The sequence below is a fragment of the Leiobunum rupestre genome, chromosome 2 (genome assembly GCF_980474605.1).
Source record: "Leiobunum rupestre chromosome 2, qqLeiRupe1.1.hap1, whole genome shotgun sequence".
Lineage (NCBI taxonomy): Eukaryota > Metazoa > Arthropoda > Arachnida > Opiliones > Sclerosomatidae > Leiobunum > Leiobunum rupestre.
In genome coordinates this window covers 84,942,668-84,965,524 of record NC_143385.1, presented here as the reverse complement: position 1 = coordinate 84,965,524, position 22,857 = coordinate 84,942,668, and the positions used below count along the sequence as shown (strand labels likewise).

Sequence of the window (22,857 nt, the reverse complement as noted above, 5' to 3'; positions counted from 1 at the left end):
TAAAAACATGCCAAGGTTTTTAAAGTAATTGACGGCTTTTAAAATTCATTTTGCTCGTGAAAATACCTCTATATGTTATGGTCAAAAAAGCACGCAAAGAAGGCTGTAGTGTCGCGCGCTAAAACGTCATTTCAAAATCCGTCAATTGTTAGTATAGGGACGCTATTGGTTATTTGTGGCAAGGTTAGCAGTGGCGTATGAACGGGGGTTACAGGGATACAATGTACCACCCTTGAAATTGGAAAAGGGCGCCAAATTGGTTTAGAAGGGGCGCCAAATTAACCATCCAAGCTGTACCCCCCTTAATCCAAAACGTTCCTCCGCCACAACCCTCCCACGTAGTTGACATTTTATATCTAATGAATTGAAATATCCGCAACGCAGCACAGTAAAATATATTAATATATTAATAGGATCATTAATATTATCATTGTCTCGCAAATGTATTAAATGTCATTGTCACTCGTCCCGAGTCTAACCAGTACTTTAAATATGCGTTATTGCTAACGAAAAATTTCGCGCTCGCCACGCTCGCGATTTCATCTGGTTGTGTTATAACCCGTACCCCCCCCCCCCCTTAGACTTTCTATATCTACGTGCTTGGCACTCTAACACAGGCGTTCCTAAATTTACATTTTAAAAGTTCACCATCTTTGAAGTTAGAGATCAGCATTATGAAGATCCACATCACCATTCTGGATGATTAAGAATGGGCGACATAGCGAGGGGAAATAACGGCGGCCAGGTTTTAGGACGAAACAAAGTCTAAAGAAAATGCGAGAAAATGTCCCCAAAATATTCTAAAAAACGCGAGTGAAACCGCGGACGTGACTTGGTTATATATTGGGCATTTCACTTTTCCCGTGTTATTATGATCCTTTCTCCCACGCCCCAATCTGCCCTCTAATTTCTGGATTCGCGTTTTGTTTTCGGAAAACCGTTGCATTACTATGTACAGTCAGTTTTGGGATATACACGGTAGAAATGAATGTAATACACGGTATGTGACAGCTAGGAGCAACAAACACAACACCCCGCACAAGGAGAACGCAACCCGTCGAAAGTCGTGGATTTTCTTGCGTACGTTTTTCATTGGCTAGACGCTTTAGCGCCTGCTGCCGTCGGAAGGGGAAATTTCGGAAATTGTCTTCCCCCCGCCCGTAAAACGTTCAGCGTAAAGGCTCGTGACGCTAGACCAATGAAATTCGTACATAACCCTTCGTTAGCGTGTTTAAAGGCTAGCTGCGTTCTCCTTGTGTTTATTGCTCCTAGGTGACAGTTACAAATTCCTTAGATAATAATAATTATTTACATTCACAGCGTCGTCTTGACGTTTTCAGGACCAACTCGGGCCGTGCCAGAGACAGACCCCGATCATTCAAGGCTAGGTGGTTAACGCTGCATAAGTCAAGGCTAGACGGCTAACACAGAATACGTCAAGGCTAGGCGGTTAACGCTGCATACGTCAAGATTGGGCGCTCAAAGCTGGTTTCACACTCGACGGAAAATTAGCAGCGTAAAGTTGAACGTTAGCGGTATATCGAATGGGAATTAATTTTCAGCTCGGCGTTTATTATCGTCTTTCCGGCATATTTTCAGTCGAGTGAGAAACCAGCTTAACGCAGAATACGTCCAAGCTAGACGGTTAACGCAGAATACGTCCAGGATAGACGGTTAACACAGAATACGTCAAGGCTAGGCGGTTAACGCAGAATACGTCAAGATTGAGCAGTTAACGCAGAATACGTCAATATTGGGCGATGTACACAGATTACGCCAAGATTGCGCGCTGTACACAGATTAGCTAAATTAACCCATTAATGCCCGTTATTCTTTAATAATCGATAACAGCTTAGCGAATCAAAATGCGTAACTATTGTAATTTCAATAGAGCTAACGATATTTTTCAACCGTTAACAACTTAAATATATAAAAGAAATTTTACGCAATATAATTTTAAAAGGGGGGCTATAGTAATTTTCAATCGTTAACCTTAAGGCTTTCTCGATCGAAGTTCCCAATCCGTATTCTAAATATAATTTATTTTTCACTTATGTATACTGCGATTTGTATAGCTGTTAGATTGACATAGACAAATCAGTCAATTTTGATATTGGTATTCGGTAATGTTATTGTTATTGGATAAAACTAACGAAAAAGTGAGTAAATACATTAGCGCATATTTGAATCGTACTCTACACGTGAAAAGAGAAAGATGGCGTTTTTGTAGCGGACGAATCATTTCTTCTTCAAGAATTCATTTTGCCAATCCATTATCTCTTCATTTGGAAAGTCACGAGCGGCTCGCGTGCTCCGTGCTCATGACGGATTGATTGAAAAGTCTTGGCATCGCAAAGAGATCTTCTACACGACGTTACGAAACGTAACTAAATCTTTTTTGGCGTCGAGCGATCTTCGATCGTGATGAATGAACTTGTCTGAACCCCTAACGCTATTAGAAGAACACTAACAATCTTCAGGGAGGATTGTGTTTCATGTACAGGAATGAACACTTAAGGCTCGGCGTTCGGATACGAAAATTTACTGCTCACTTATTTTATATCCATACCCGAAAATTATCCTAATAAAAACTTTTTGTTTGCGTATTAAATCATATAATAAGCTGGTTTCACACTCGACGGAGAATTAGCAGCGTAAAGTTGAACGTTAGCGGTATATCGAATGGGAATCAATTTTCAGCTGGGCGTTTATTATCGTCTTTCCGGCATATTTTCCGTCGAGTGTGAAACCAGCTATAATCGTGAATAATATCCATAAATAAACCGTTAATCGAATTTTTTATGATTAATTGAATTTTTGGCGCTTAATTTATCCGTTTCCCCGAGCTCTACCTACAATAATGGCGGATCATAATTTTGAGCGATAAAAACGCATCTGCCAACGCAGCTTTATTAATTAAATGCTTTATGTCCTAAGCTAAGGAAGCTTATATTATGTCTGTTGAAATGCTGTAAGATTTGATAGAAATAGTTTGCAAAATTTTTAATCTTCAAAACACGGAACTTCAAAGTAAGATATCAGGGTTGCCAAATAATCGCGGATAAAAATTTTGGGCGATAAAAACGCTGCTCTTTCAATTTAGTGCTTTATGGCATAAGCTACGGAAGCTTATATAATGTCTGTAGCAATTCTGAAAGGTTTGGTAGAAATGGTTTTCAAAATTTCTAATCTTCAAACGCATATAACTTCACATTCCAGGGAAAAATGAAAACGGGCTTAAAAAATCAAGGAAATATCAAGGAATGAGGAAGATTGTTTCTTCAACTATGCAGAAGATGGCGCTTCACAAATTCCCAACACTAATATTAGTATTTAGTAACGGCGGCGCATATGATTCATTTTCGGTGGCACGTGTTATGTGGATCGAGATATCGGACATACGTCGCGCGCAATTGTTAATTAGAAACGGGAAAGCTCCCTAGTGTTGTCTAGAAGCAACAAACACAAGGAAAACGCAGCTAGCCTTTAAACATGCTAATGCAGTATTGTGTACAAATTTCATTGGACGAACCTTTACGCTGAACGTTTTACGGAAAAGGGAAGACAATTTCCGAATTTCCCCTTTCCGACGGCAGCAGGCGCTAACGCGTCTAACCAATGAAAACTGTTCGCAAGAAAATGCACGCCTTCTGACGTCTTGCGTTCTCCTTGTGTGTTCGTTGCTCCTAGGTGTTGCGTAGTGCCATGTTTAGCATAATCTTCCTCATTTCAAGAATTTATAAAAAGTCTTCATAAACACTGAGATTATTATTTAGTTATTTTAAAAAGTTGGTTATTTTTAAATGTAATTACAACGTTGCTATATATATTTAACATCACCTGAATACTAAAATACTATCAAATTGAAACATGATTCATTTGGCATTGGAAAAAACCTTCCTGATATTACAAGCCCATCAGGTACGCATAAGGTACCACCAAAAGTAAATAGGGTGAGAAAGTCTGGCACTTGGAAGTAAATAGGGTGAGAAAGTCTGGCACTTGGGTCCAACCGCACGACGTCTTATTTGAGGGGTAAAATTTTTGGGCTTCGGAAATGACTTCCCCCTCGCCTCTTTACAGGGACACAAAGGTATCGGTTGTACTGCGCCACGATGAAAAATAGTTCTCTATAAAATACGTGAATATTAAACTTTTGCTTTCGATAATTTGGTTAATTTAGTTCCTAAATAAAGTAGATATATGATAGAAACTAAAATGTGACATTTTAAAAATAATAACGCGACTTTTGAAAAGAAATAAACCGTAACTAGAATAACGCCCACTTAAAACGTGGAGAGCGTGACGCCATCTAAGAGCACAGATCGGGACTAATTGGTAAATCTACGATGTTAAGGCCTAACAATTTGCAAGTTTAACTGAAATAATAGCTATAGCTACGAGCTTTTTTTGTTTATTTTACAATTGATATAGTAATTATTAATTAAAATCAACCGTTATCGAAGGAAATAATGGTCAGCATTTGACAGAGACACTATTTGAAATCGCGAGTCGGTGACATGGTTTCCAGGGAATAAAATTCAAAATTTTGATCTTGAGCGCGGACCGGAATACCACAAATGCACTACTTCGCGCGTAATGCGCTATCCTTATTGGTTAGAAATACCACGTGATCACTAGCTCTTTATAAAGGTTGTCAAGCATGGTGGAAGGTAAAATCTAAATACTTTAGGTACCACCGCACTACGCCACGTTTTTAGGAATTGCGAAATTTAATAATATGTAGACCCGAACGAGGAAAAAAATGAGCTGCAGGAAGCAGATTCATAGATTTCCAAGTTTGATTATTTAAATTAGTTATCTATTCCCAATACACGTATATTTAAGAGTGGCTGTTGGTCCTGGCACTCCCAGCCGCCGGGCTTAGGGTAATTTTTCATCTTTCCTTATTTCTTCATCCTTCAAACTCGCCTGTTTGGAAATTGTCGAGACCTGGAAGGGAATTTTCAGAGAAGTCTTTGAACCACTTTTTCTTTGTCATCGCCTTCTTTTGGGGAATCTGCCCTTAATTCCAATTACTTCATTAGGAAGAGATTCTTTATTGTAGCTTGAGCTAACTATTGACGGGGAGGGGGTGAACTTGACTCACGTGAGCGTGGCATATACGAATTATCTTAAGAACTTTTAGAAGTTTAGCATTTCGATCCTCCACCTTTTTATACGAGTGAATTTGGTTTTAGTTACTTCAAGATTTTGTTATGCCTTTGTACTATTAGAGATTATCACCAAACCCAGGAACATGGTTCAAACAACTATTGACAAAGCGATTTCCCTGATATTTCTAGGTTTTTCCATTTTTTTCTAGGTGCAAGACCACTAATGTTTGAAGATAACCTCAATAAAACTATGCGGTAAACACTTACCTAGTGTAACTTTCCACATGTTATTGCTATCTTAACCAAACTAATTTCATGTTCAACATTGAATCTAAATTGGTTCCATATTATTAATTGAAGTAACAAAGGCAAATCTTAATTAGGAATAATTAATTAATGTAAATTTGAACTCTTTAGGGCAAACTTTTTGAACCCTCGTATGTTTAACTAATTTCCCTGATTTTTTCTAACACTTGTAAGTAATGTGAATTTCCCTGACTTTTCTGTCGACAATTTAATTCCCTGACGTTTCCAGGTTTTCCAGGTCTGTATGAACCTGAGGATTTTCTCTTAACTGTGGAAAACAATTTCGTCTACAGGATTTTACGAGGTGTAGTCAAATATTTTTCTTGAAACGGGGCTCGGCCGTGCAAAGTGGGTCCAGGGGGACAAACAAACTCCAAATGGTCCACCGAAAAAGGGCGAAGAAACATGCTATTTAGGGGCCCATCGCCTTGCCCTTCAGTTAAAAAGGACCGCGATGATATAATTTACCCCGATTCTCGAAATGTCTCTGCACGGGGCGGTCGGGGCCCCCCTTTTAGACTTTTATAAACCTCAATCTAAAAAACCGAGTAAATCGACTTAAGCGTATTTAATTTTTGTTTTGGGCGTTTTTCCAAATGACTTTTCCAATCTTCATTTCTACTCAAATATTTATAAGTTATCGTAAGGTAGCGAAATGGCCTTGCTTTGGGGCCAAAGAAATTAACTTGAAGAGGATCTAATGTGATATTCGATAGGTTGATTAAGTACAAATAATTATAAAACCTAAAGATATATTTAATGGTCAATGATTATTGATTACATATCAGCGGCCTCGACAATCGATTATAACTAAAACTAAAAACGATTTTTTAAAACGAAGAGACGTCTGCTGAGACGTCTGCTACAAAGAAAACAGGGCAGATAGTAATATATTTATGATCCTGGTTTTTAGAACCTTGCATCTCCCATGGTCCCTTAAAATCGATTTGCGGGCCTCCAAGTAAAACGTAAAGTAGGCTATAGCCTTCTTCGGTTTAACATAATACTTCTACTAGACAAGCCATTCTGACTTTCGTTCGAGAAATGGAACTTTTTTACATTGAAAATCGCTCGAGATCGGTAATCTCCCGGGTAATATCTCACTGGCCTTGGTCGATAATTCAAAATAACGGGTTAAAAAGGCACTGAGTAGTTTGGGAAAATATTACGATGGCGCCATTTTCGGTGTGGAGTCAGCCGGATAAAAAGGTTAGCATCATTGCTAGATTCAGATTATTTGGTTTGAAACAAAACTGAAAATACCCAACTTTCGATTTCCAGCTAAATGTACCGGTATAGAAATTAATATTTTGCTTCGCGGTATCGACTAGGACCATTTGTAATAAAATAATCCATAAGTAATTAAGTAATTAAGTATGCCTTAAATTAATTATCATAAATGAAAACATGTTCAAGGGATGTGACGTAAATTTCGTTACTTCCAATTCCGTGACGAAAAACAAGTCATCAACTTTACTTGCAACCAAAACGAATCTAGGTAGCGTAACGGCGCTAGCTTCTCCGAGGTAGCGCCTATGATCTAGCGTCTGCTACAGACAAATTAAAAAGTCATAAAAACGTTTTTTTCTTAAATAAACTTATCAAAATATAAGCAAACGATGCAAAAATTATATTAAAGTGCCAGTATCATTATTTATAAAGTCAAATTTAAGAATAACGATGAGGAAAAACTAATAGCGTCTGCTTTAGCCGCTAAATCTATCTAGGTTTCAATAGCGAACCAAAGGGGACGTAGCGATAGCTTTCGTTCGCGAAATGCAGAGGCTGGCAGCCATGCTGCACGAAATGTTCTTCTTTTTTCCTACCCTCAATTTCCAAAAACCTTCCGAGGCCGGGGAACCTTTGGAATTTATTTTATCGTCTATAGAGTACCATGAAAATTCTTTTTGCTGCTGACAAACGTTAAAGGCGTCTGCTAATACGCTTTATACCTATCTAGTTTTCAACGGCAACAAAAAGCGATAGCTTTCATTCGCGAATATTGGGCGTAGGCCAAATACCTTCGAATAAATCTCAACAATTAAAAGGTTTTCCCAAAAATGAAGTTCAAGGTGAAAACCACATCAGTGCCGTTATCAAAGAACGTGGAAGACTCAACCAAGACATTGCGCAATCGCCTGGTTCAAATTTTATAGAAATAACTGACCAATTGACGGATTTTGAAATGACGTTTTAGCGCGCGACACTACAGGTACATGTCTTGGGCACATAGCCTTTTTTGCGTGCTTTTTTGACCATAACACGCGCAAAATGAATTTTAAAAGCCGTCAATTTATCTAGTTTTATCAAACAGTAGATCGTAAATGGAAAGTTTATTATATTCCTTGTGCTATAAAGTTCACCATGGAAACCAAATCTCGTGAACGCTAGGCACGAGCTACCCAAGAGCAGGAGTCAAGCAAGTCGAGATACCTTACTTTTGAATAAAAATAGAAATAAGAACCTCAAGTGGAGTGTTTTTATTGTTAAATTCCATTTCGTGCTTTTTAATTTTTGGTTTAATTAAAGTCGTAATTAAATATTTAAAACCAAAACCAGTATTTCTCAAATAGGGGGTTTTTTAAACTTGTTTTATTTTGCCTAATAAGAAAACACGCACGGAATTCTGCGCGTTATGAAAATCCGCGTCACCTAGGAGCAACAAACGCAGCACCCCACAGGCCACATAAGAAGAACGCAACCCGTCAAATGTCGTGCATTTTCTTGCGTACAGTTTTCATTGGTTAGACGCTTTAGCGCCTGCTGCCGTCGGAAGGGGAAAATTCGTAAATTGTCTTCCCCCCGCCCGTAAAACGTTCAGGGTAAAGGTTCGTCCAATGAAATTTGTACACAACACTGCGTTAGCGTGTTCAAAGGCTAGCTGCGTTCTCCTTGTGTTTGTTGCTCCTAGGTGTCGCTAACTTCCGTTTCCCATTCCTTAGTGACACATTTTCGTCGCGGATTTGTAAGTGACGTAATTTACGTCATATCTTGAGAATACGGTTTCATTAAAGATAATACCTTTATCGAATACCTATGTTACCTTATGGCTTATCAATTATGAAAAAGTACCTAAAAATATTTAAAATAAAACAATATGTTATTATAAGTGGAATTATCCGGGTTCTTTGTCCACTCAGATCACATGCTGAACGAGTGGTCTAAAAACACTTAAAGGCCGACTACATAAATCTTCGGTTTGCTCTGTCTTTCACTGGAAGTAGGCTGACTGCATGGCACACGTGTATTGCAGTAAGCCTACTTCCAGTGAAAAACAGAGTAAACCGAAGATTTATGTAGTCGGCCTTTAAAGTGATAATGGTGTGATAATGGTGTGATCCTGGTTTCAAAAACCTTTATAGATAAATACCGAAATAAACTAGAAAAATTATAAAATTACTACCTTGAACGTTGAACGATTAAAAATGTATTTGAGAGAGCAGTAGAGGCTATTTTATATTGGTCAAACAATAATGATCATTCCCAGGAAACCGTTAAGCCGCGCACACACCCCTTAACGACAATTTTCTAGAGCTAATTGAACTCTTAGCAAAGCTTGATCCTGTTACGCGTGATCACGTATCCAGGTCAACGAATTCGATAGCGAAACATAGAAGCTCAATAAATCAATATCTTTCCCACACAATTCAAAACGAACTGATTTTGGGTACATGGGAAATTCGACTACAGAAACAGCCTGCTATTTGGAACAATTCATAGACTGAGCACACAACAAAAGCGGAAAAACCTGAGATTTCTTGAGGTTTACCGATTTTTACCGACTGTAAATGAACACATCTTAACCTTTATAGAAGCTTATTAGAATACTGGGCTCCGCTTAAAAAAAGACTCGGAAAACCTTTTCAACCTTGAAAAAATATATGCAATAGGCGCTTAAATAAATAATCGTCCCTGGAAATCGCCAAGAAGTAATATTTCCGAAATCCAGAACTCGCAAGGTATTTCTTACACATGCTTGTGGGGTGCAGGAGTGGTTAGTACTTTCGCCTCGCAGCAAGAGGAACCGGGTTCGATCCCAACTTGTGGCACTGGGTGGAAACTCGGAACTATTCCTTCCACGTTGACTTCGCAAGTTCTCTCCCCACTGGTATAAGGGGTTTCCCCTTCCATAAAAACTTGTTGAGGTTAACGGTAATAGTTAGTGTAGGGAGCTGTTGGCTCGCGTGGCGTGAAGGGCTTGCTACCACCCTCCTACGCATTGTAACCCAGCCACCTGTTTAAAGGCATTATAAGTCGCTAGATGACTTGGGCCTAAGGTGATGCCTTGGTATTAGCCTAGCTGATTATTATTATTATTATTATGAAAATGGAAACTTTTCACCTGTAAACAGAACGTCGTGTTTATGTCAAGCCCTAATATGTCAAAAAGCTACCTGGTAAAAAAAGGAACGTTTGTTGCTGCCGTAAAGGTGAAACATTTCCATTATTTTAACAAGCACTATATAAACAGTGACTTGTTGGTCCTGGCTCTCGGAAATATTACTTCTGGGCGAGTTCCTGGGAGGATGATTTATTGAAGCGTCTATTTAAATTATGTTTATATCTATTACCATAAGACTGAATTGGGAAAAAGGCGCGTGTAATTAGCACTAGGCAGGCGCTGGAGAAAAAAAAATTGAATCTACTCTACCTGGTGGAGAAAAAGAGCCAATCCCCCCAACCCAACCCCCTTCACTTATACTACCTCTCGCCATCCTGTAGCATGCATTGCGGGATTTCTGCATAAGTTTGTTTTTCACCACCAGATGGATTCATGTAGCCAGTTTGGCCAGTCATTAGCTTAACGTTAAAATCCTATTCGTTTCAAACTTACGGTGGCTTTGATAGTCTTATGCTATAACAGTTACAATGATTTTGATTTTCTCTGGAAGTTTTAGTGAAAATCCATAGCAATTTTTACTTCTTGTGGCTGTCACTCGAAAACCTTAACTCCTCCGTTAGAGCAAAATAAGTTTTCGAGATTTTTTTTAAGCCTCTACAATCTAATGTTTTTTTTTGGGAAAACAACGTTGAACGCCTTACCATCAAGTACCTTTTCAAAAAGTATGTATGTCTGTTAGAAAATGATAAATTCGTCAGATTTTAAATCCTCGAATGTATTCTTTCGTTATAGGATTTAGCTCAAATATCCAATCATTACAACATTCAAATTGAAATCAAATCACTCGTAAAAAAATTAGTAATGTTGTTTGATTTATTTTCCCAAGGAAATTTTGTAAATACGTTCCTAAAAACTCAAACTTCTATCAATGGATGTCACCATAAATCATTTAACTCAAGGTACTTATATTTTTGATACAATATCCAAACGAAGAGTTTGACGCCACTGTAAAAACAGCCAAATAAATATTTCTAGTTCTAGGTATAGGACCTGTATTTTTAAACGTAAATTTGATTTGATAAAATGATAATATTTAAAACGCAAACGATATATTCCACGTCGAATATGTTGTTATATTTTACTAAAATGCTTACAGAATATGAAATCATATTTTATAAGCTTTAAAACTTTAGACGACACAAAGTTTTCGAAGTGTTGACGCTATCTCTAGAAGATGTAGATGACCTTTTTCAAGAACTATAATTGTTTCGCAAAATCTTACCAGATTAAACACACTTGAAACCGTTAATTACTTCATACAAAACCTTATCTATGAACTTTATCCAAATATTATAATTGCGTGTCAAAATTTGTTAATTACTCCTGTGTTTGAGGCGTTTGCAGAACGCTCTTAATGTAAAAAATAATCTCAGCTAAATCATAAGCCAGGAAAGTTTGTAACCGATCCGGCAACCAATCATAAAGGAATATTTTGAAAGTTCAACAGAGGACTATTGTTCAATTAACTGGAAACTTACTTTGCGTAGACGTTCCTGCCGTAGACAAGTTGACAAAACCTTTCTGAGTTGGTTTGGTAATACCTGGTAGATAAATCTTATGCTTAAATTCGAAGCCATTTTTTTAAAATGGTGAACAACCCAGCCGTCAAGTTTCCTAAATATTAACTGATATAGCTGAAAGTTTCTAATTTCGTAGATGAGATTTATCCTTTTGGAAGAAATTAAAAAAAAAACGTTTAATCAAAATCTTATACGTCCTGATTTCAAATATTTAGTCGAACCCGAAAACTATCTCAGCGAGTGACCCTTAGCCCCAGGTAGTGCTTCCAACTGAACGTAGTATTATATGGAGCGATAAACTTATAAATCAAGTATCAGAATTTTTTTATTTACGCGCATATTTTATCATATCAGTTTAAACGGGTGAAAATGCAAACGAAAGTTCAGATATCTGAAAATGACGACATGAATAACGCGAACAGTTGACCGAGGGGCTGACCACTGTCCGTAATCGGTGTACAAGCCCGTAGCTTTGACTGTACTAAAGTGATTACATAATCGATTACAGATTTAGCACTACCAAAGGCTGTAATCGTTGTAATCGGTGTACAGAATTTAAGGAAGTGGTTAGCCCCTCGCAGTTGACTAATGGTGTAGCGTCGATTGAACAAAATCATAGTCATTAACTCGCGTAAAATGAAATTCCTCTAGATGTTTGGCAAACATAATAGGTTAACTTTGTCATGTTTGCGTAAGACGCCATTACGTACGTATACGGCTATAATGTTGAGCGAAACGACGAAAAAGATGAGCGAAGGAGAAAAAACAGGAAAAAGAAAAGCTAGAGAGGAGTACAAGATGACTAAACAGAGTCGAGCCAGAGCACGTGCCTCAGGGTAAAACGTTCCCGATTTAGAACGGCATCAGGGATACCTGTAGGCAACCACGCCGTCCCAGCTGCCGCCTCATCCACTAGAAGTGCTCCCTGGTGTTTCTAAAAGTAGGAGATCCGCTGCCTCTGCCGAGAGAGTGTTGTTGTTCGGGCTTAACTGGAAGATATCTGGGACGACTTCCACTAAATCTTCGCCGCGCGCCCGCTTGTTGCTTCTGCGGAGCCTTTAAAGAAGACACGTGTACATTGAAGACGAAAGTCTGCATTGCGGATTTCCCAACACCAGTTAAGGAACATTACGCCCGTTTCGAGGAAACTATTTGTGGTGTAAGCCCGTTGCAAAACCAATTCAGTCGAAACTCATTGCCACTCTGCCGTCTTTCTCAGGAGGATATTCTCGTTAACAAAGAAGACATCCGTTGATTCGCTGTTCAACGTAAGTCTTATTTCACATTCCGGACTGCATATTTTTACATGTTTTTGTTTATGCAAATTGTCAATTTAGGCTAGTCAGTTGGGTAGACAAGTGGGGGGGAGTTAATTCAGTAGCGTGCACTAAATTTAACGCCTTTCTGACCCCACTAGTAATTCATATAGTTTGATCATCCTCTGGAATTTTGGCCTACGTCAATAGCATCAATAATTTGTTTAAGGTTACCGTCAAGCTCAATCATTTGCGAAATTTTACCGTCAAGTTAAATAATTTGCGAAATGTTACCGTCAAGTTTCATAATTTGTCAAAGGTTACCGTCAAGTTAAATAATTTGTCAAAGGTTACCGTTAAGTTAAATAATTTGTCAAAGGTTACCGTCAAGTTAAATAATTTGTCAAAGGTTACCGTTAAGTTAAATAATTTGTCAAAGGTTACCGTCAAGTTAAATAATTTGTCAAAGGTTACCGTCAAGTTAAATAATTTGTCAAAGGTTACCGTCAAGTTAAATAATTTGTCAAAGGTTACCGTCAAGTTAAATAATTTGTCAAAGGTTCACGTCAAGTTTACGTTCTGTACCAATTCAGAACAGAGATAATAATCAATAATAATCAATAGTCGACTATGTTCTTATAAAGCTATAATATGCGTAAGACTTGAACGACTAACTTAATATTAAAATGGCGTCTTTATAAGAATAAAAATAATAATAATAATAATCAGCTAGGCTAATTCATAAGGCACCACCTTAGGCCCAAGTCATCTAGCGTCTTATAATGCCTTTAAACAGGTGGCCGGGTTACAATGCGTAGGAGGGTGGTGGCAAGCCCTTCACGCCACGCGAGCCAACAGCTCCCTACACTAACTATTACCGTTAACCTCTACAAGTTTTTATCTTGAGGCTCAAGGTTATGTCTTAACTTCTCCCGACCTGTACACAGGGGTGCGGGGGTAAACGGGCTATGAATGCACTAATAAAGGTATGAAGATCTTTCTAGAAATATATCCGAGGGCGCCCAATCCAATTATTATTTAATTCACTTTCTACACTCTGAAGAATTAAGAACTTATAACGACTTTAGGGGAAAGATAAATTATGGTAAAAAATAATCGACGAATTACTTTCTCGTCTTTATTCATGCTCTTAATGGCACTTTCAGTTATTCGCGGACCCACTATATCTCTGTGGCTTAAAAGCTCTTTTCAAGGCGAGAGGCTGATCATTTCGCGGAATTATGAACACGTAATTTCCATGTAACCTGAGTACTCCACGTAATTTCTACTTAATATCACGGTCCTAAGTATGATCTGGGTAATATCTATGTTATCTCGGCGTCCTCTAGGATCTCCAAGTAGTCCTTGTAGTACTCTCGGCGTCCTCAGTGTAAATTGTGAACTACGAGTAATATTCACATACTCTGCATAACCCTCACGAAATTTCGACGTATTCATTATAGTATTCGCATAATGTTGGCGTAATCTGTGTAAAGGACAACTAACAAGGAGACGACCCTAGGTGTAACACACCAATTTGGTTCAAACTTGGGGGTTTGGTAGACCTTCATGTAACTTGAAACACCCTAAAGGGAAATGTCTCCATAGGCAACTGTTTTGCCATGGCAACCAAAAATGTTTTTGACAATACAAAATGGAAATTTTGCTATTGAATATAACATGGGAATCTGACCAAATGTAAGGGTACCCCTGTAAAGATTTTAATCAACTTCGAGCTTTTTCATTATTTTCTTATTTATATTTTCTATTTTTAGCATTTTCAAAAATTAAAAATTTTTACACGGGGGTACACTTAATATTGGTCAGATTCCCATGTTATTTTCTATGGGAAAATTTCCATTTTGTGTTGTCAAAAACATTTTTGGTTGCCATGACAAAACGGTTGCCTATGGAGACCTTTCCCTTTAGGGTGTTTCAAGTTACATGAAGGTCTACCAAACGCCCAAGTTTGAACAAAATCGGTGTGTTACACCTCGGGTCGTCTCCTTGTAAGTGATCAGCCTCTCGTTTCGAGGTAATCAGTGATTTCCTAAGGGTTGCTAAGGTCCCACGGCATGAATGTGGTTGGAAAATACTAAAGGAAAACAGCCATAAAACTAGGTAGGGTGGTGGCGTGTAATTCCGGACGCTTCTAATTCCGGACACTTTTGTTTACATTTGTTTATTTTTAATTTTCATGGTTGTAGGTCTTCTTAAAAGGATGTATTTTAAGCCCCGGGAACCGGGCTATATATACGTAGAACACAATTTCAAAATCGCGTAAAACGTTCCTGATATTATATTATTGTTATTAAACGACAGGCCTAAAACGCCCGATTAAGTTAATGCCAATTTGTGGGAATGCCGCCCCATGCGCCTCTCGAAATAAGCTCTCATCTCGTCCACAGTGAACGGGTGATCAAAACCTTTATTTCTGCTAAAAATTCAACTTTTTCCTTACAAAACTAACATACGCGGGTTCATTTTGTCCTAGAATTTAGTTATTTACAAGTAATTATAAAAAAACTTTACGTAGCAGCTAATTCCGGACGCCTTGAAAGGTCACTCGTTCATACGTAATTTATAGAGAATAAAATTAAATTAAACGATATTAATCCAGACGGTTTAGAACGTTTTTAGGTACTTGTAGATACAAAATAAAAATGTCTTGATGATAAAATATGGTTATTTACCATCTGACTTACGATTCCAGGGTTAAAGTAAAGTTAGTCTGTAAGTGCCGAGTCGGAAATTTTTAACAGTTAAGACTCCAGCGGGGATAAGGAGGTTTCGAGAAACGCGTTTTGGCGGTAATTGCCGAACATAAAAAGCTTTCAGTAGGATAAATCTTCAACCAATAATAATAATACACGCAGTGGACCAGAAAAACAGCATTTACAAAGCTGCATTACTTATCTTAAAAAGACTTCAATTAAGGCTGATTTCCAAGTTCACCGTTGGAAGATCACGTTACTTCAGGCCCGTCTTAAGACCTTTTGGGACCCTGGGCTAAATTATTTCTTAAGACCTTCGCGATCTACAACGGCCGGCCTACTGAAAATAAATATTTTTACTGACAGTGACTCTCTGTTAGGTTTTAGAAATTGTAGGTACCGTATGATACGCGATGTGGCGATGAGTCAAATTACTTTAGACAAATACCAAATATTAAATAAGCATAAATAATATTTAACCAACTAAACCCTTATCCCTAGAGTAGAGGCTGTATGGCTGGCCTTTCCGGGGCCCCAAAACTGGCGGGGGCCCTGGGCTGTAGCCCATTTAGCCCATGCCTTAAGACGGCCCTGCGTTACTTTGCAACAATTTTAAGAAATAGGTGAAGCAAAGCTCCACGAAAGTTAAACGGTAATATTATAATGCTTCAGCGATGACGAGTTAGCTTGACAAAACAACGTCATTTTGCAAAAGTATTTAGAGATAGAGCAAATTTCTGTAGAGGTTAAACGATATCTTCAGAATGCCTTCAGTACTGACTTGTAAGCTTGAAGAACCCACATCATTTTGTCACAGTACTAAGCACATTTCTGTGGAAGTTAAACGGTAACTTCAGAATCCTTGGTCAGCACTGATGAGTTAGCTCGACGAAACTTAACGTTCCCGTTGAAACCACTCTATTAACCATATAGTGACAGTGCAAATTTATCTGTCTTTCTTTGAGAATTGAAACATTGGGATTGTTGTTTCTTCCAGAGACGAGCTCCGCCAAAGAAATAATTTTTGGCAAAATATCAGAAAAACATTTTCTTTAACGTCGCGAAGATTTATTTAACCTTTCATCGGAATATGATTCGAGCGACAACAGAAAATCCGATGTTTCAACGAACGGGAGACTTGCCAGAGAATCAAGTGAATCTTCTTCTCGGCGTACGGTACCACACTTTCCAGGTGGCCTTCTCTCATTAAACGAAACGCTCCATCATCAGAGGGAGCGCAGATTTGATTTTCAACGACGAACGTCCCTACTTCGCCATTGCCCGGATTTCGTCATGAAGCCTCGATATACTTTCATATTTAATACTTCCAGAAGTACGTAAAATACATCTGACGGGAGAAGTATTCGCCTACCTATCTCGCTTATTCTATTCGATTGAAACATGTAGCTACTCAGGCTAGGCTAATCAGCTAGGCTAATACTGCTAATACCCAATGCATCACCTAGGCCTAAGTCATCAAATCCCGTTGATTTTTCAAAAAAACCTTTAGGAAGAAAAATACTGAGGACTGTACGTCATATATTAACTTTCTACTACTATTTCACCGGTAAAATATGGTAGCATAATGGTATATTCCCATTCGATCGAAATCCCATTCGACCGAATTCAATATGTTTCCGAAATATAGCCCAAAAGGCGGATTGGGTTCATTGGGACCTTTTGTTTTGTTTTTTACTTCTGCCCCGAGATATAGCAGGGTACGCAAAAAACGTTATACCTAAACAAAATTGCTACAGGTGTACTAACAGAATAGAATTTATTGAACTGGAATATATACAAGCGTGGACGCTTATTGGGCCAGCATCCGTGACAAAGAAATACATTTAAAGCAATGGTTACAATGAGGGACAATGAAAGAAGTACACCGTTAAGTTCTATCCCAACCCATATGTTTGTCTAATTTGTTTTTGAAAGCACCGACGGAGGAACGCGTTTTAACCAAAGTAGGGAGGGAATTCCAGTGGTTCACTATCCGCTGGGTGAAGAAATTTCGCCGAATTGTGGAAGCACATCGAGTCTTGAAAATTTTTGGAGCATTTCGGCCACTCCAAGTTATACGAAAAAAAATGTCCGGGTTGATAGAGTAAAGGCCATGTACAAGTTTGAATGTCTCCACTAGATCCGCCCGTAGACGACGCGATTGCAGTGACAGCATGCCTAGGCGCCTCAAGCGATCTTCATATGAAAACCCGCGAAGACGTGAAACCATTTTTGTGGCTTTCCGTTGAACTCGATCTATAGCATCAGAGTCTTTTATTGAGGTAGGATTCCAAATACTTGAACAATATTCGAGGTGAGGCCTGACGTATGCCTTGAAGAGTATTTTAACCGATTTTTCGTCCAGGTGAGAGAAAGAGCGTTTAAGCAAAAATAGTACACGCGTTGCCCTGGCGACTGCAGCTCGTACGTGGACGGTTGGACCTAAGAGACGTGATACTTGTATCCCCAAATCTCGAACTTGAGCACTGGAGCTCAAAGGTTGCCCCATCGAGAAATAGGCGAACTGTGGGTTCGTTTTGCCGAGGTGCAAGATAGTGGATTTGCCCGCGTTAAAACTCATGCCGTTTTCCTTGGCCCAGGCTTCCACACCGCAGAGATCGTTTTGTAGGTCCTGACAGTCGCCCAAAGAACGGATACGATTACCAAGTTTGCTATCGTCTGCAAACAGTTGTATTAGCGAGTTCTTCACAGTAAGAGGTAGATCGTTGATGAATATCACAAATAGCACCGGACCCAAGACGGATCCCTGAGGGACCCCGCTCGAGACCGGCTGCCAGGATGACCTTGAACCTCGGTAGCAGACGCGCTGAGAGCGGTCAGATAAAATGGATCCAACCCAGTTGAGGAGAAGAACTGGTACTTCCAAGGCACGCAGTTTAGACATCAGTAGAGAGTGGGAAACCGTGTCGAACGCCTTCTGAAGATCCAAAAAGATGAGGTCGTAATCGTGACCATCATTTAGTGCGCTGGACACCGCATCAAAGGTTACCAGGAGGTTGGTAAAGCAGGATCTCCTAAGTAGAAAACCGTGCTTTCGATCGATTGGGACTCAATGTTAAATCGTTTTCGAACGAATGGGATTTCGGTCGAAAGGGACCAAAGCTTTAATAATATTTAAATATCCCTACGCATTGTAATTTTACATTTTTAATCTTTAAACGAAGTAGAAAACTCGATAAATTGCGAGTCGTGATGCGATGTATAACATCCGTGGTTGGCGGGAATGTAGCAACTAACGGAGTCTGCGTCGAGAACGTGAAGGTTTCATTTTAATGTAGCTTAGATGGATACTTGTCTCATAAGCAATATATATACACTTCTGATACTATAAGTCTACATACATGTAGGTAACCAGAATTTCTATTAATTATATATGTTTTGTTAACATGTATTGCCTGTATTAGAGTTTATGTTTTAAAATAGCTATACTGATTTCGTGGACGAAGATGCCAAGTCAGAATTTTTAATATTTCCGACTCCGCCGGAGGGAGGAGGGGGAGGTTTCGCAAATCACATTTTTGTTGGTTTCAAATTTGTTTAGTAGCTTTCGGAGGGAGTAGATTAATTTTAAATCCAACGGTTTTTAGTGACAAGATATGCTTTTCATAGGATATAAACCCCGTTTATATTTTGAGGGTGGGGCTATAGAATTTCGTGTTTTTGGTATTCAAACGATTCTGTGGACCATTAAAGGAGATCCTACGAGACGGAAACGCAGGGTACCGAAATGGTCTTCAACAAGTGGGTCAATTCCACAGTTTTCCCATCATTTGGAAGCATCGATCCGACATCTGAAACACCGTGTTTTGGAAATTCGTAACCGGATTAAGACATTGAAATTTCTAACATTCACGTAACGTTAGAACAAATGCATTTCGAACATTTGCATCACGTTCTGACAAATGCAATGCCAACATGCGCAAAACATTGGGTTTTTTTTAAATTTAATCAAGTTATTTCAGTTTAATAAACGTTAAATTAACCGGATAGCAAAATTACGCGAAAAGGTAGACAAATCCATAATAGAAAGGGGGCAAAAAAAGCCAAACACTACAAATCTACAGTAATTATAAAACTTACGAAATATCCGGGCCAATTATCTTAAAAGTGGTTTTTAGTAGTTATTTATCAAAACCGCCTTAAAAATTGAGTCTAGGCTAACAAACCAAGGTGGCACTTTGAACTTCATTTTTCAGGACATTGATTCGGTAATAAACAATGTTCTCGGGTTTGTAATTTGTTAGGGAAACTATGAAATATTGAAGTTTGAAACAGCATCCAAACAACACTGAACTGCAATTTATATATTCATTACAGCATTCTACCCCTGAATTGGAGATTTTTTTTACGTTTTCCATATACCGGGTCTGCCACCAAAGGCTGATAGTTTTTCGGGACTTTTGCCAACCCTGGAAATGTACATTAATCAAAAGGAAGAGTTACGTGAAATTGAACCAAAATATTCTAATGTACGCGTGGAACCAGCCTTCGGTGAGACACATTTTTCAAGTTCGGACAATTGTAATTTCAACATTTGAAACCTCATAGGACAACTGAAATTCAAACAATAATTATATTATTCCCACATTCGTAACACAGGAAAACTTTACTTGAAATTGAACCACTATTTTCAGCTATTAAACATCTCTGAAAGTTTGAAATTCGGATGTTGAAACTTGACATTTTGAGATTTTCATTAGGCAACTTTCCCCGGGGAGATCAAAATTTTACTCCTTTATAATTAGGTCGGGCAAAAAACTTTTTAAGCGACTGTCTATTGAAGCACGATGTGGGGAATGAGCTCTATATTTCGTGCGCTTTCAGAAAAAGAAAACTAAATTACCTTTTCACTTTAATATTCCCTCCTAACTTTCGCTGACTTTTATTTTACAATTTTCTATTTTTAGCGAGCAAACGAGGGAGATCTTTCCCGCGTCGAAAGAGGAACCGCAGCGTGAGAGCGAATTTCGGAGATCTACAAATTGGGGAAGAAGATGCGCGATGAGAAAGGAGAGAAGAACCAGAGGGAAGCAAAATGCGATCTAGAAGAGCGGACAACTTAGTTGGGTTCCATACGCTCATCTTCTTATTTCGACGCTGCTAAAAGATTTAAAAAAAAATGTCAACAGCGACAGGCAAAAGGCACCTTCCACAAAGTTCATCGACCTTGTGAGAGATGTAGTTTGAAAACTCAATTTTAAAAGTTTGCAAACCCAGAATGGTAGTTCCAATATACCTAGCGGGTGGATACGTCATTTCGGAGTAATTTAAAAGTTTCCTGGGAAGACTTTTTTATCTCGCATCTTATTCTTATCTGAAGTGAATTTCTTGAAACCACTCTTTGTCTCTACCTTACCATGAAATTAAAGTTAAAAGAAAAGAGTCTTCTCTGAAATTCAGCGGTGGAAATTATACCGAAAGTCTTGTGTTAATGATTTGGGTACGATTATAAAAGTACTTAGTTCGTCAACGCCGTTCGCCACCAAACAAATCGGCTTAAGTAATCGTGGCGTGAAGGATACCAAACACGACATTGAAGTGATTGTGGTGTTAAGGATATCAAAGGTAACATTGCCGCATTATTGTCTTGGGGGATACTTAGTGAAGAGTGAGCTATGGCTCTAGACCCTGATCGCCTCTCGCCGAGCGATCACCACTTAAGCTCCAAGAAAGCGGTGGATATTCCGTACCCCATATCGCTTTTCACCCAACATAGGTGCTCCTTGCAAACTCCAGAGTTAACGCGTATTTGTTTCAAACGCGAACAAAAGCGCGATATTCGTAAAAGTCGCAATCGTTATAGGACACAGCCAATTACCTTCGACGAAATAAAAGAAGTCGACGAAGAAACGGTGGACAGTGGTGTTAGCGCGAACTCTGACACGGGCTACGTACCTCAGGTCGGGTCGTTGACTGACGTTCTGACACCAGCCAACCTCAGAATGAACTTCCTTGAATTTTCGAAAAACCTCGAAGGCGCCGTAGCACGGAAAATTTCGACAACGCGGCAAAATAGCTCGCCTTACCCGCAGGATTCGTCTACCATTATCGTTGTTACCCCGAAAAATAAGAAAACGTAATATTGCGCTTAGTAAATTTCATATTGTTTGTCTCTATCGTTTAAAAAGTACACGTAATTTTTTGTATTTATTGTAAGAAAGTACCAACTGAAGATGGGTTTAAGGCTAATTTTTACTAGGGTAAAAACGCCATGATGGCTAGCGTTGGAGAAAAAAAAATGTATCAGGCCTAAAGCAAAAGTGCCAGCCTAACCGATATTTTTGCGTCGACAATCCCCTTTTCTGTCCTAGTGTTAACCAAAATTTAGTTGAAAATTATTTACATCGTTTTTTTTATATAACCAACCTAAACCTTTATTAATTTTGTATTTCCTTAAAATAACTACACGAAAATTAAATTAAACCATGGAAAATATTTGATAAAATGTCGTTAAAGTTACTAGTATATGTATATGATTTAACATAATTTTATCATAGATATTTCTACGCATGTTAACAGTTGAGAAATACCTCATGGAAATACCTCATGGACACCATGCGCGTTAATTGTGGGATTCTCTGAACTTATTTGATTAGTATTAACATTTCTGTCTCGTATACATGTATTTTACTAACTTCTGAATCACTAACATCCCATTATTTTCCCCTGAGATTTATTCGTCCAAGCTTTTAGATTCCTGCCCAACGTCTTCAATGGTTGATGAATAATTACGTAACCTAAAGTTGCCATATCATATACGTGTGGTCCTTGACAGTGGCGTAGCCAGAAATTCGTCAAGGGGGGTGGGGTCGAAGTACGTGACTGTTAAGAGGGGGGTCTAGACCCGGAAACCCCCCTTGTCTACGCCACTGGTCCTTGATCTACGTGTATAGGAAAATTACTCAAAACCAAAAACATTTCTTGGTCATTAGAAGAAAAATCATCAACATGATCACAAGGATTAAATATTGCCAATACAAATAACTCTTATTCTTCTCTGGCCTTTGTTAAAAATATTTTATCTCCTTCGAATTTACCAAAAACCCATCTTTTACCCTAAAACATAAACTAGAATATTAATACACCAGCTGTATTTGGTAAAGTAGTTAATTTTCAAATGGTAATTATTTTTAAATATTGTACTATTTTATGTGAAAAATAAATTATAACACCTCTTAAAAGGGTATGATAATTTAAGCACAAATATTTCCTTTAGTCTAATAAAATGATAATACAGGAATACATATGTACTACTAGGCAATAATTTTCAATATGTGGAATGTTAAGGATAAAAAAGTTTGGCTTCTCCATTCCCTCCCAATGGTTGATGGCCAGAAAAAAAAAGATTTTTCATCCAACATATTATTATAATTTCATATGCTTCCTAGTAACAGCTATGAGTTGCTGATAATGGTCACAAATTTGTACATTTCTCATTTAACTGTTCTTCATTATGACCTCAAAAAAAAAACAATACCAAAAGGTGCTTCACTACTACCTTCCAGATTTAAGAAACAATGA

At 38.3% G+C, this 22,857-nt stretch overlaps 1 protein-coding gene across 2 annotated transcripts; it reads left to right on the top strand.

Moving 5' to 3' along the window:
• Positions 1-12,293: 12,293 nt before the first annotated feature.
• Positions 12,294-22,517, top strand: LOC149959859 (uncharacterized). Of its 2 annotated transcripts, XM_090165185.1 has the most exons (3): positions 12,294-12,613; positions 16,313-16,648; positions 20,244-22,517. In XM_090165185.1, the coding sequence occupies exon 3, from the start codon at positions 20,952-20,954 to the stop codon at positions 21,414-21,416; it is 465 nt and encodes a 154-aa protein (XP_090021311.1). In that variant the 5' UTR covers positions 12,294-12,613; positions 16,313-16,648; positions 20,244-20,951; the 3' UTR covers positions 21,417-22,517. The 2 variants fall into 2 exon arrangements, with proteins under 2 accessions (XP_090021311.1, XP_090021310.1); XM_090165184.1 differs by lacking the exon at positions 16,313-16,648.
• The last annotated feature ends 340 nt before the right edge of the window (positions 22,518-22,857 follow it).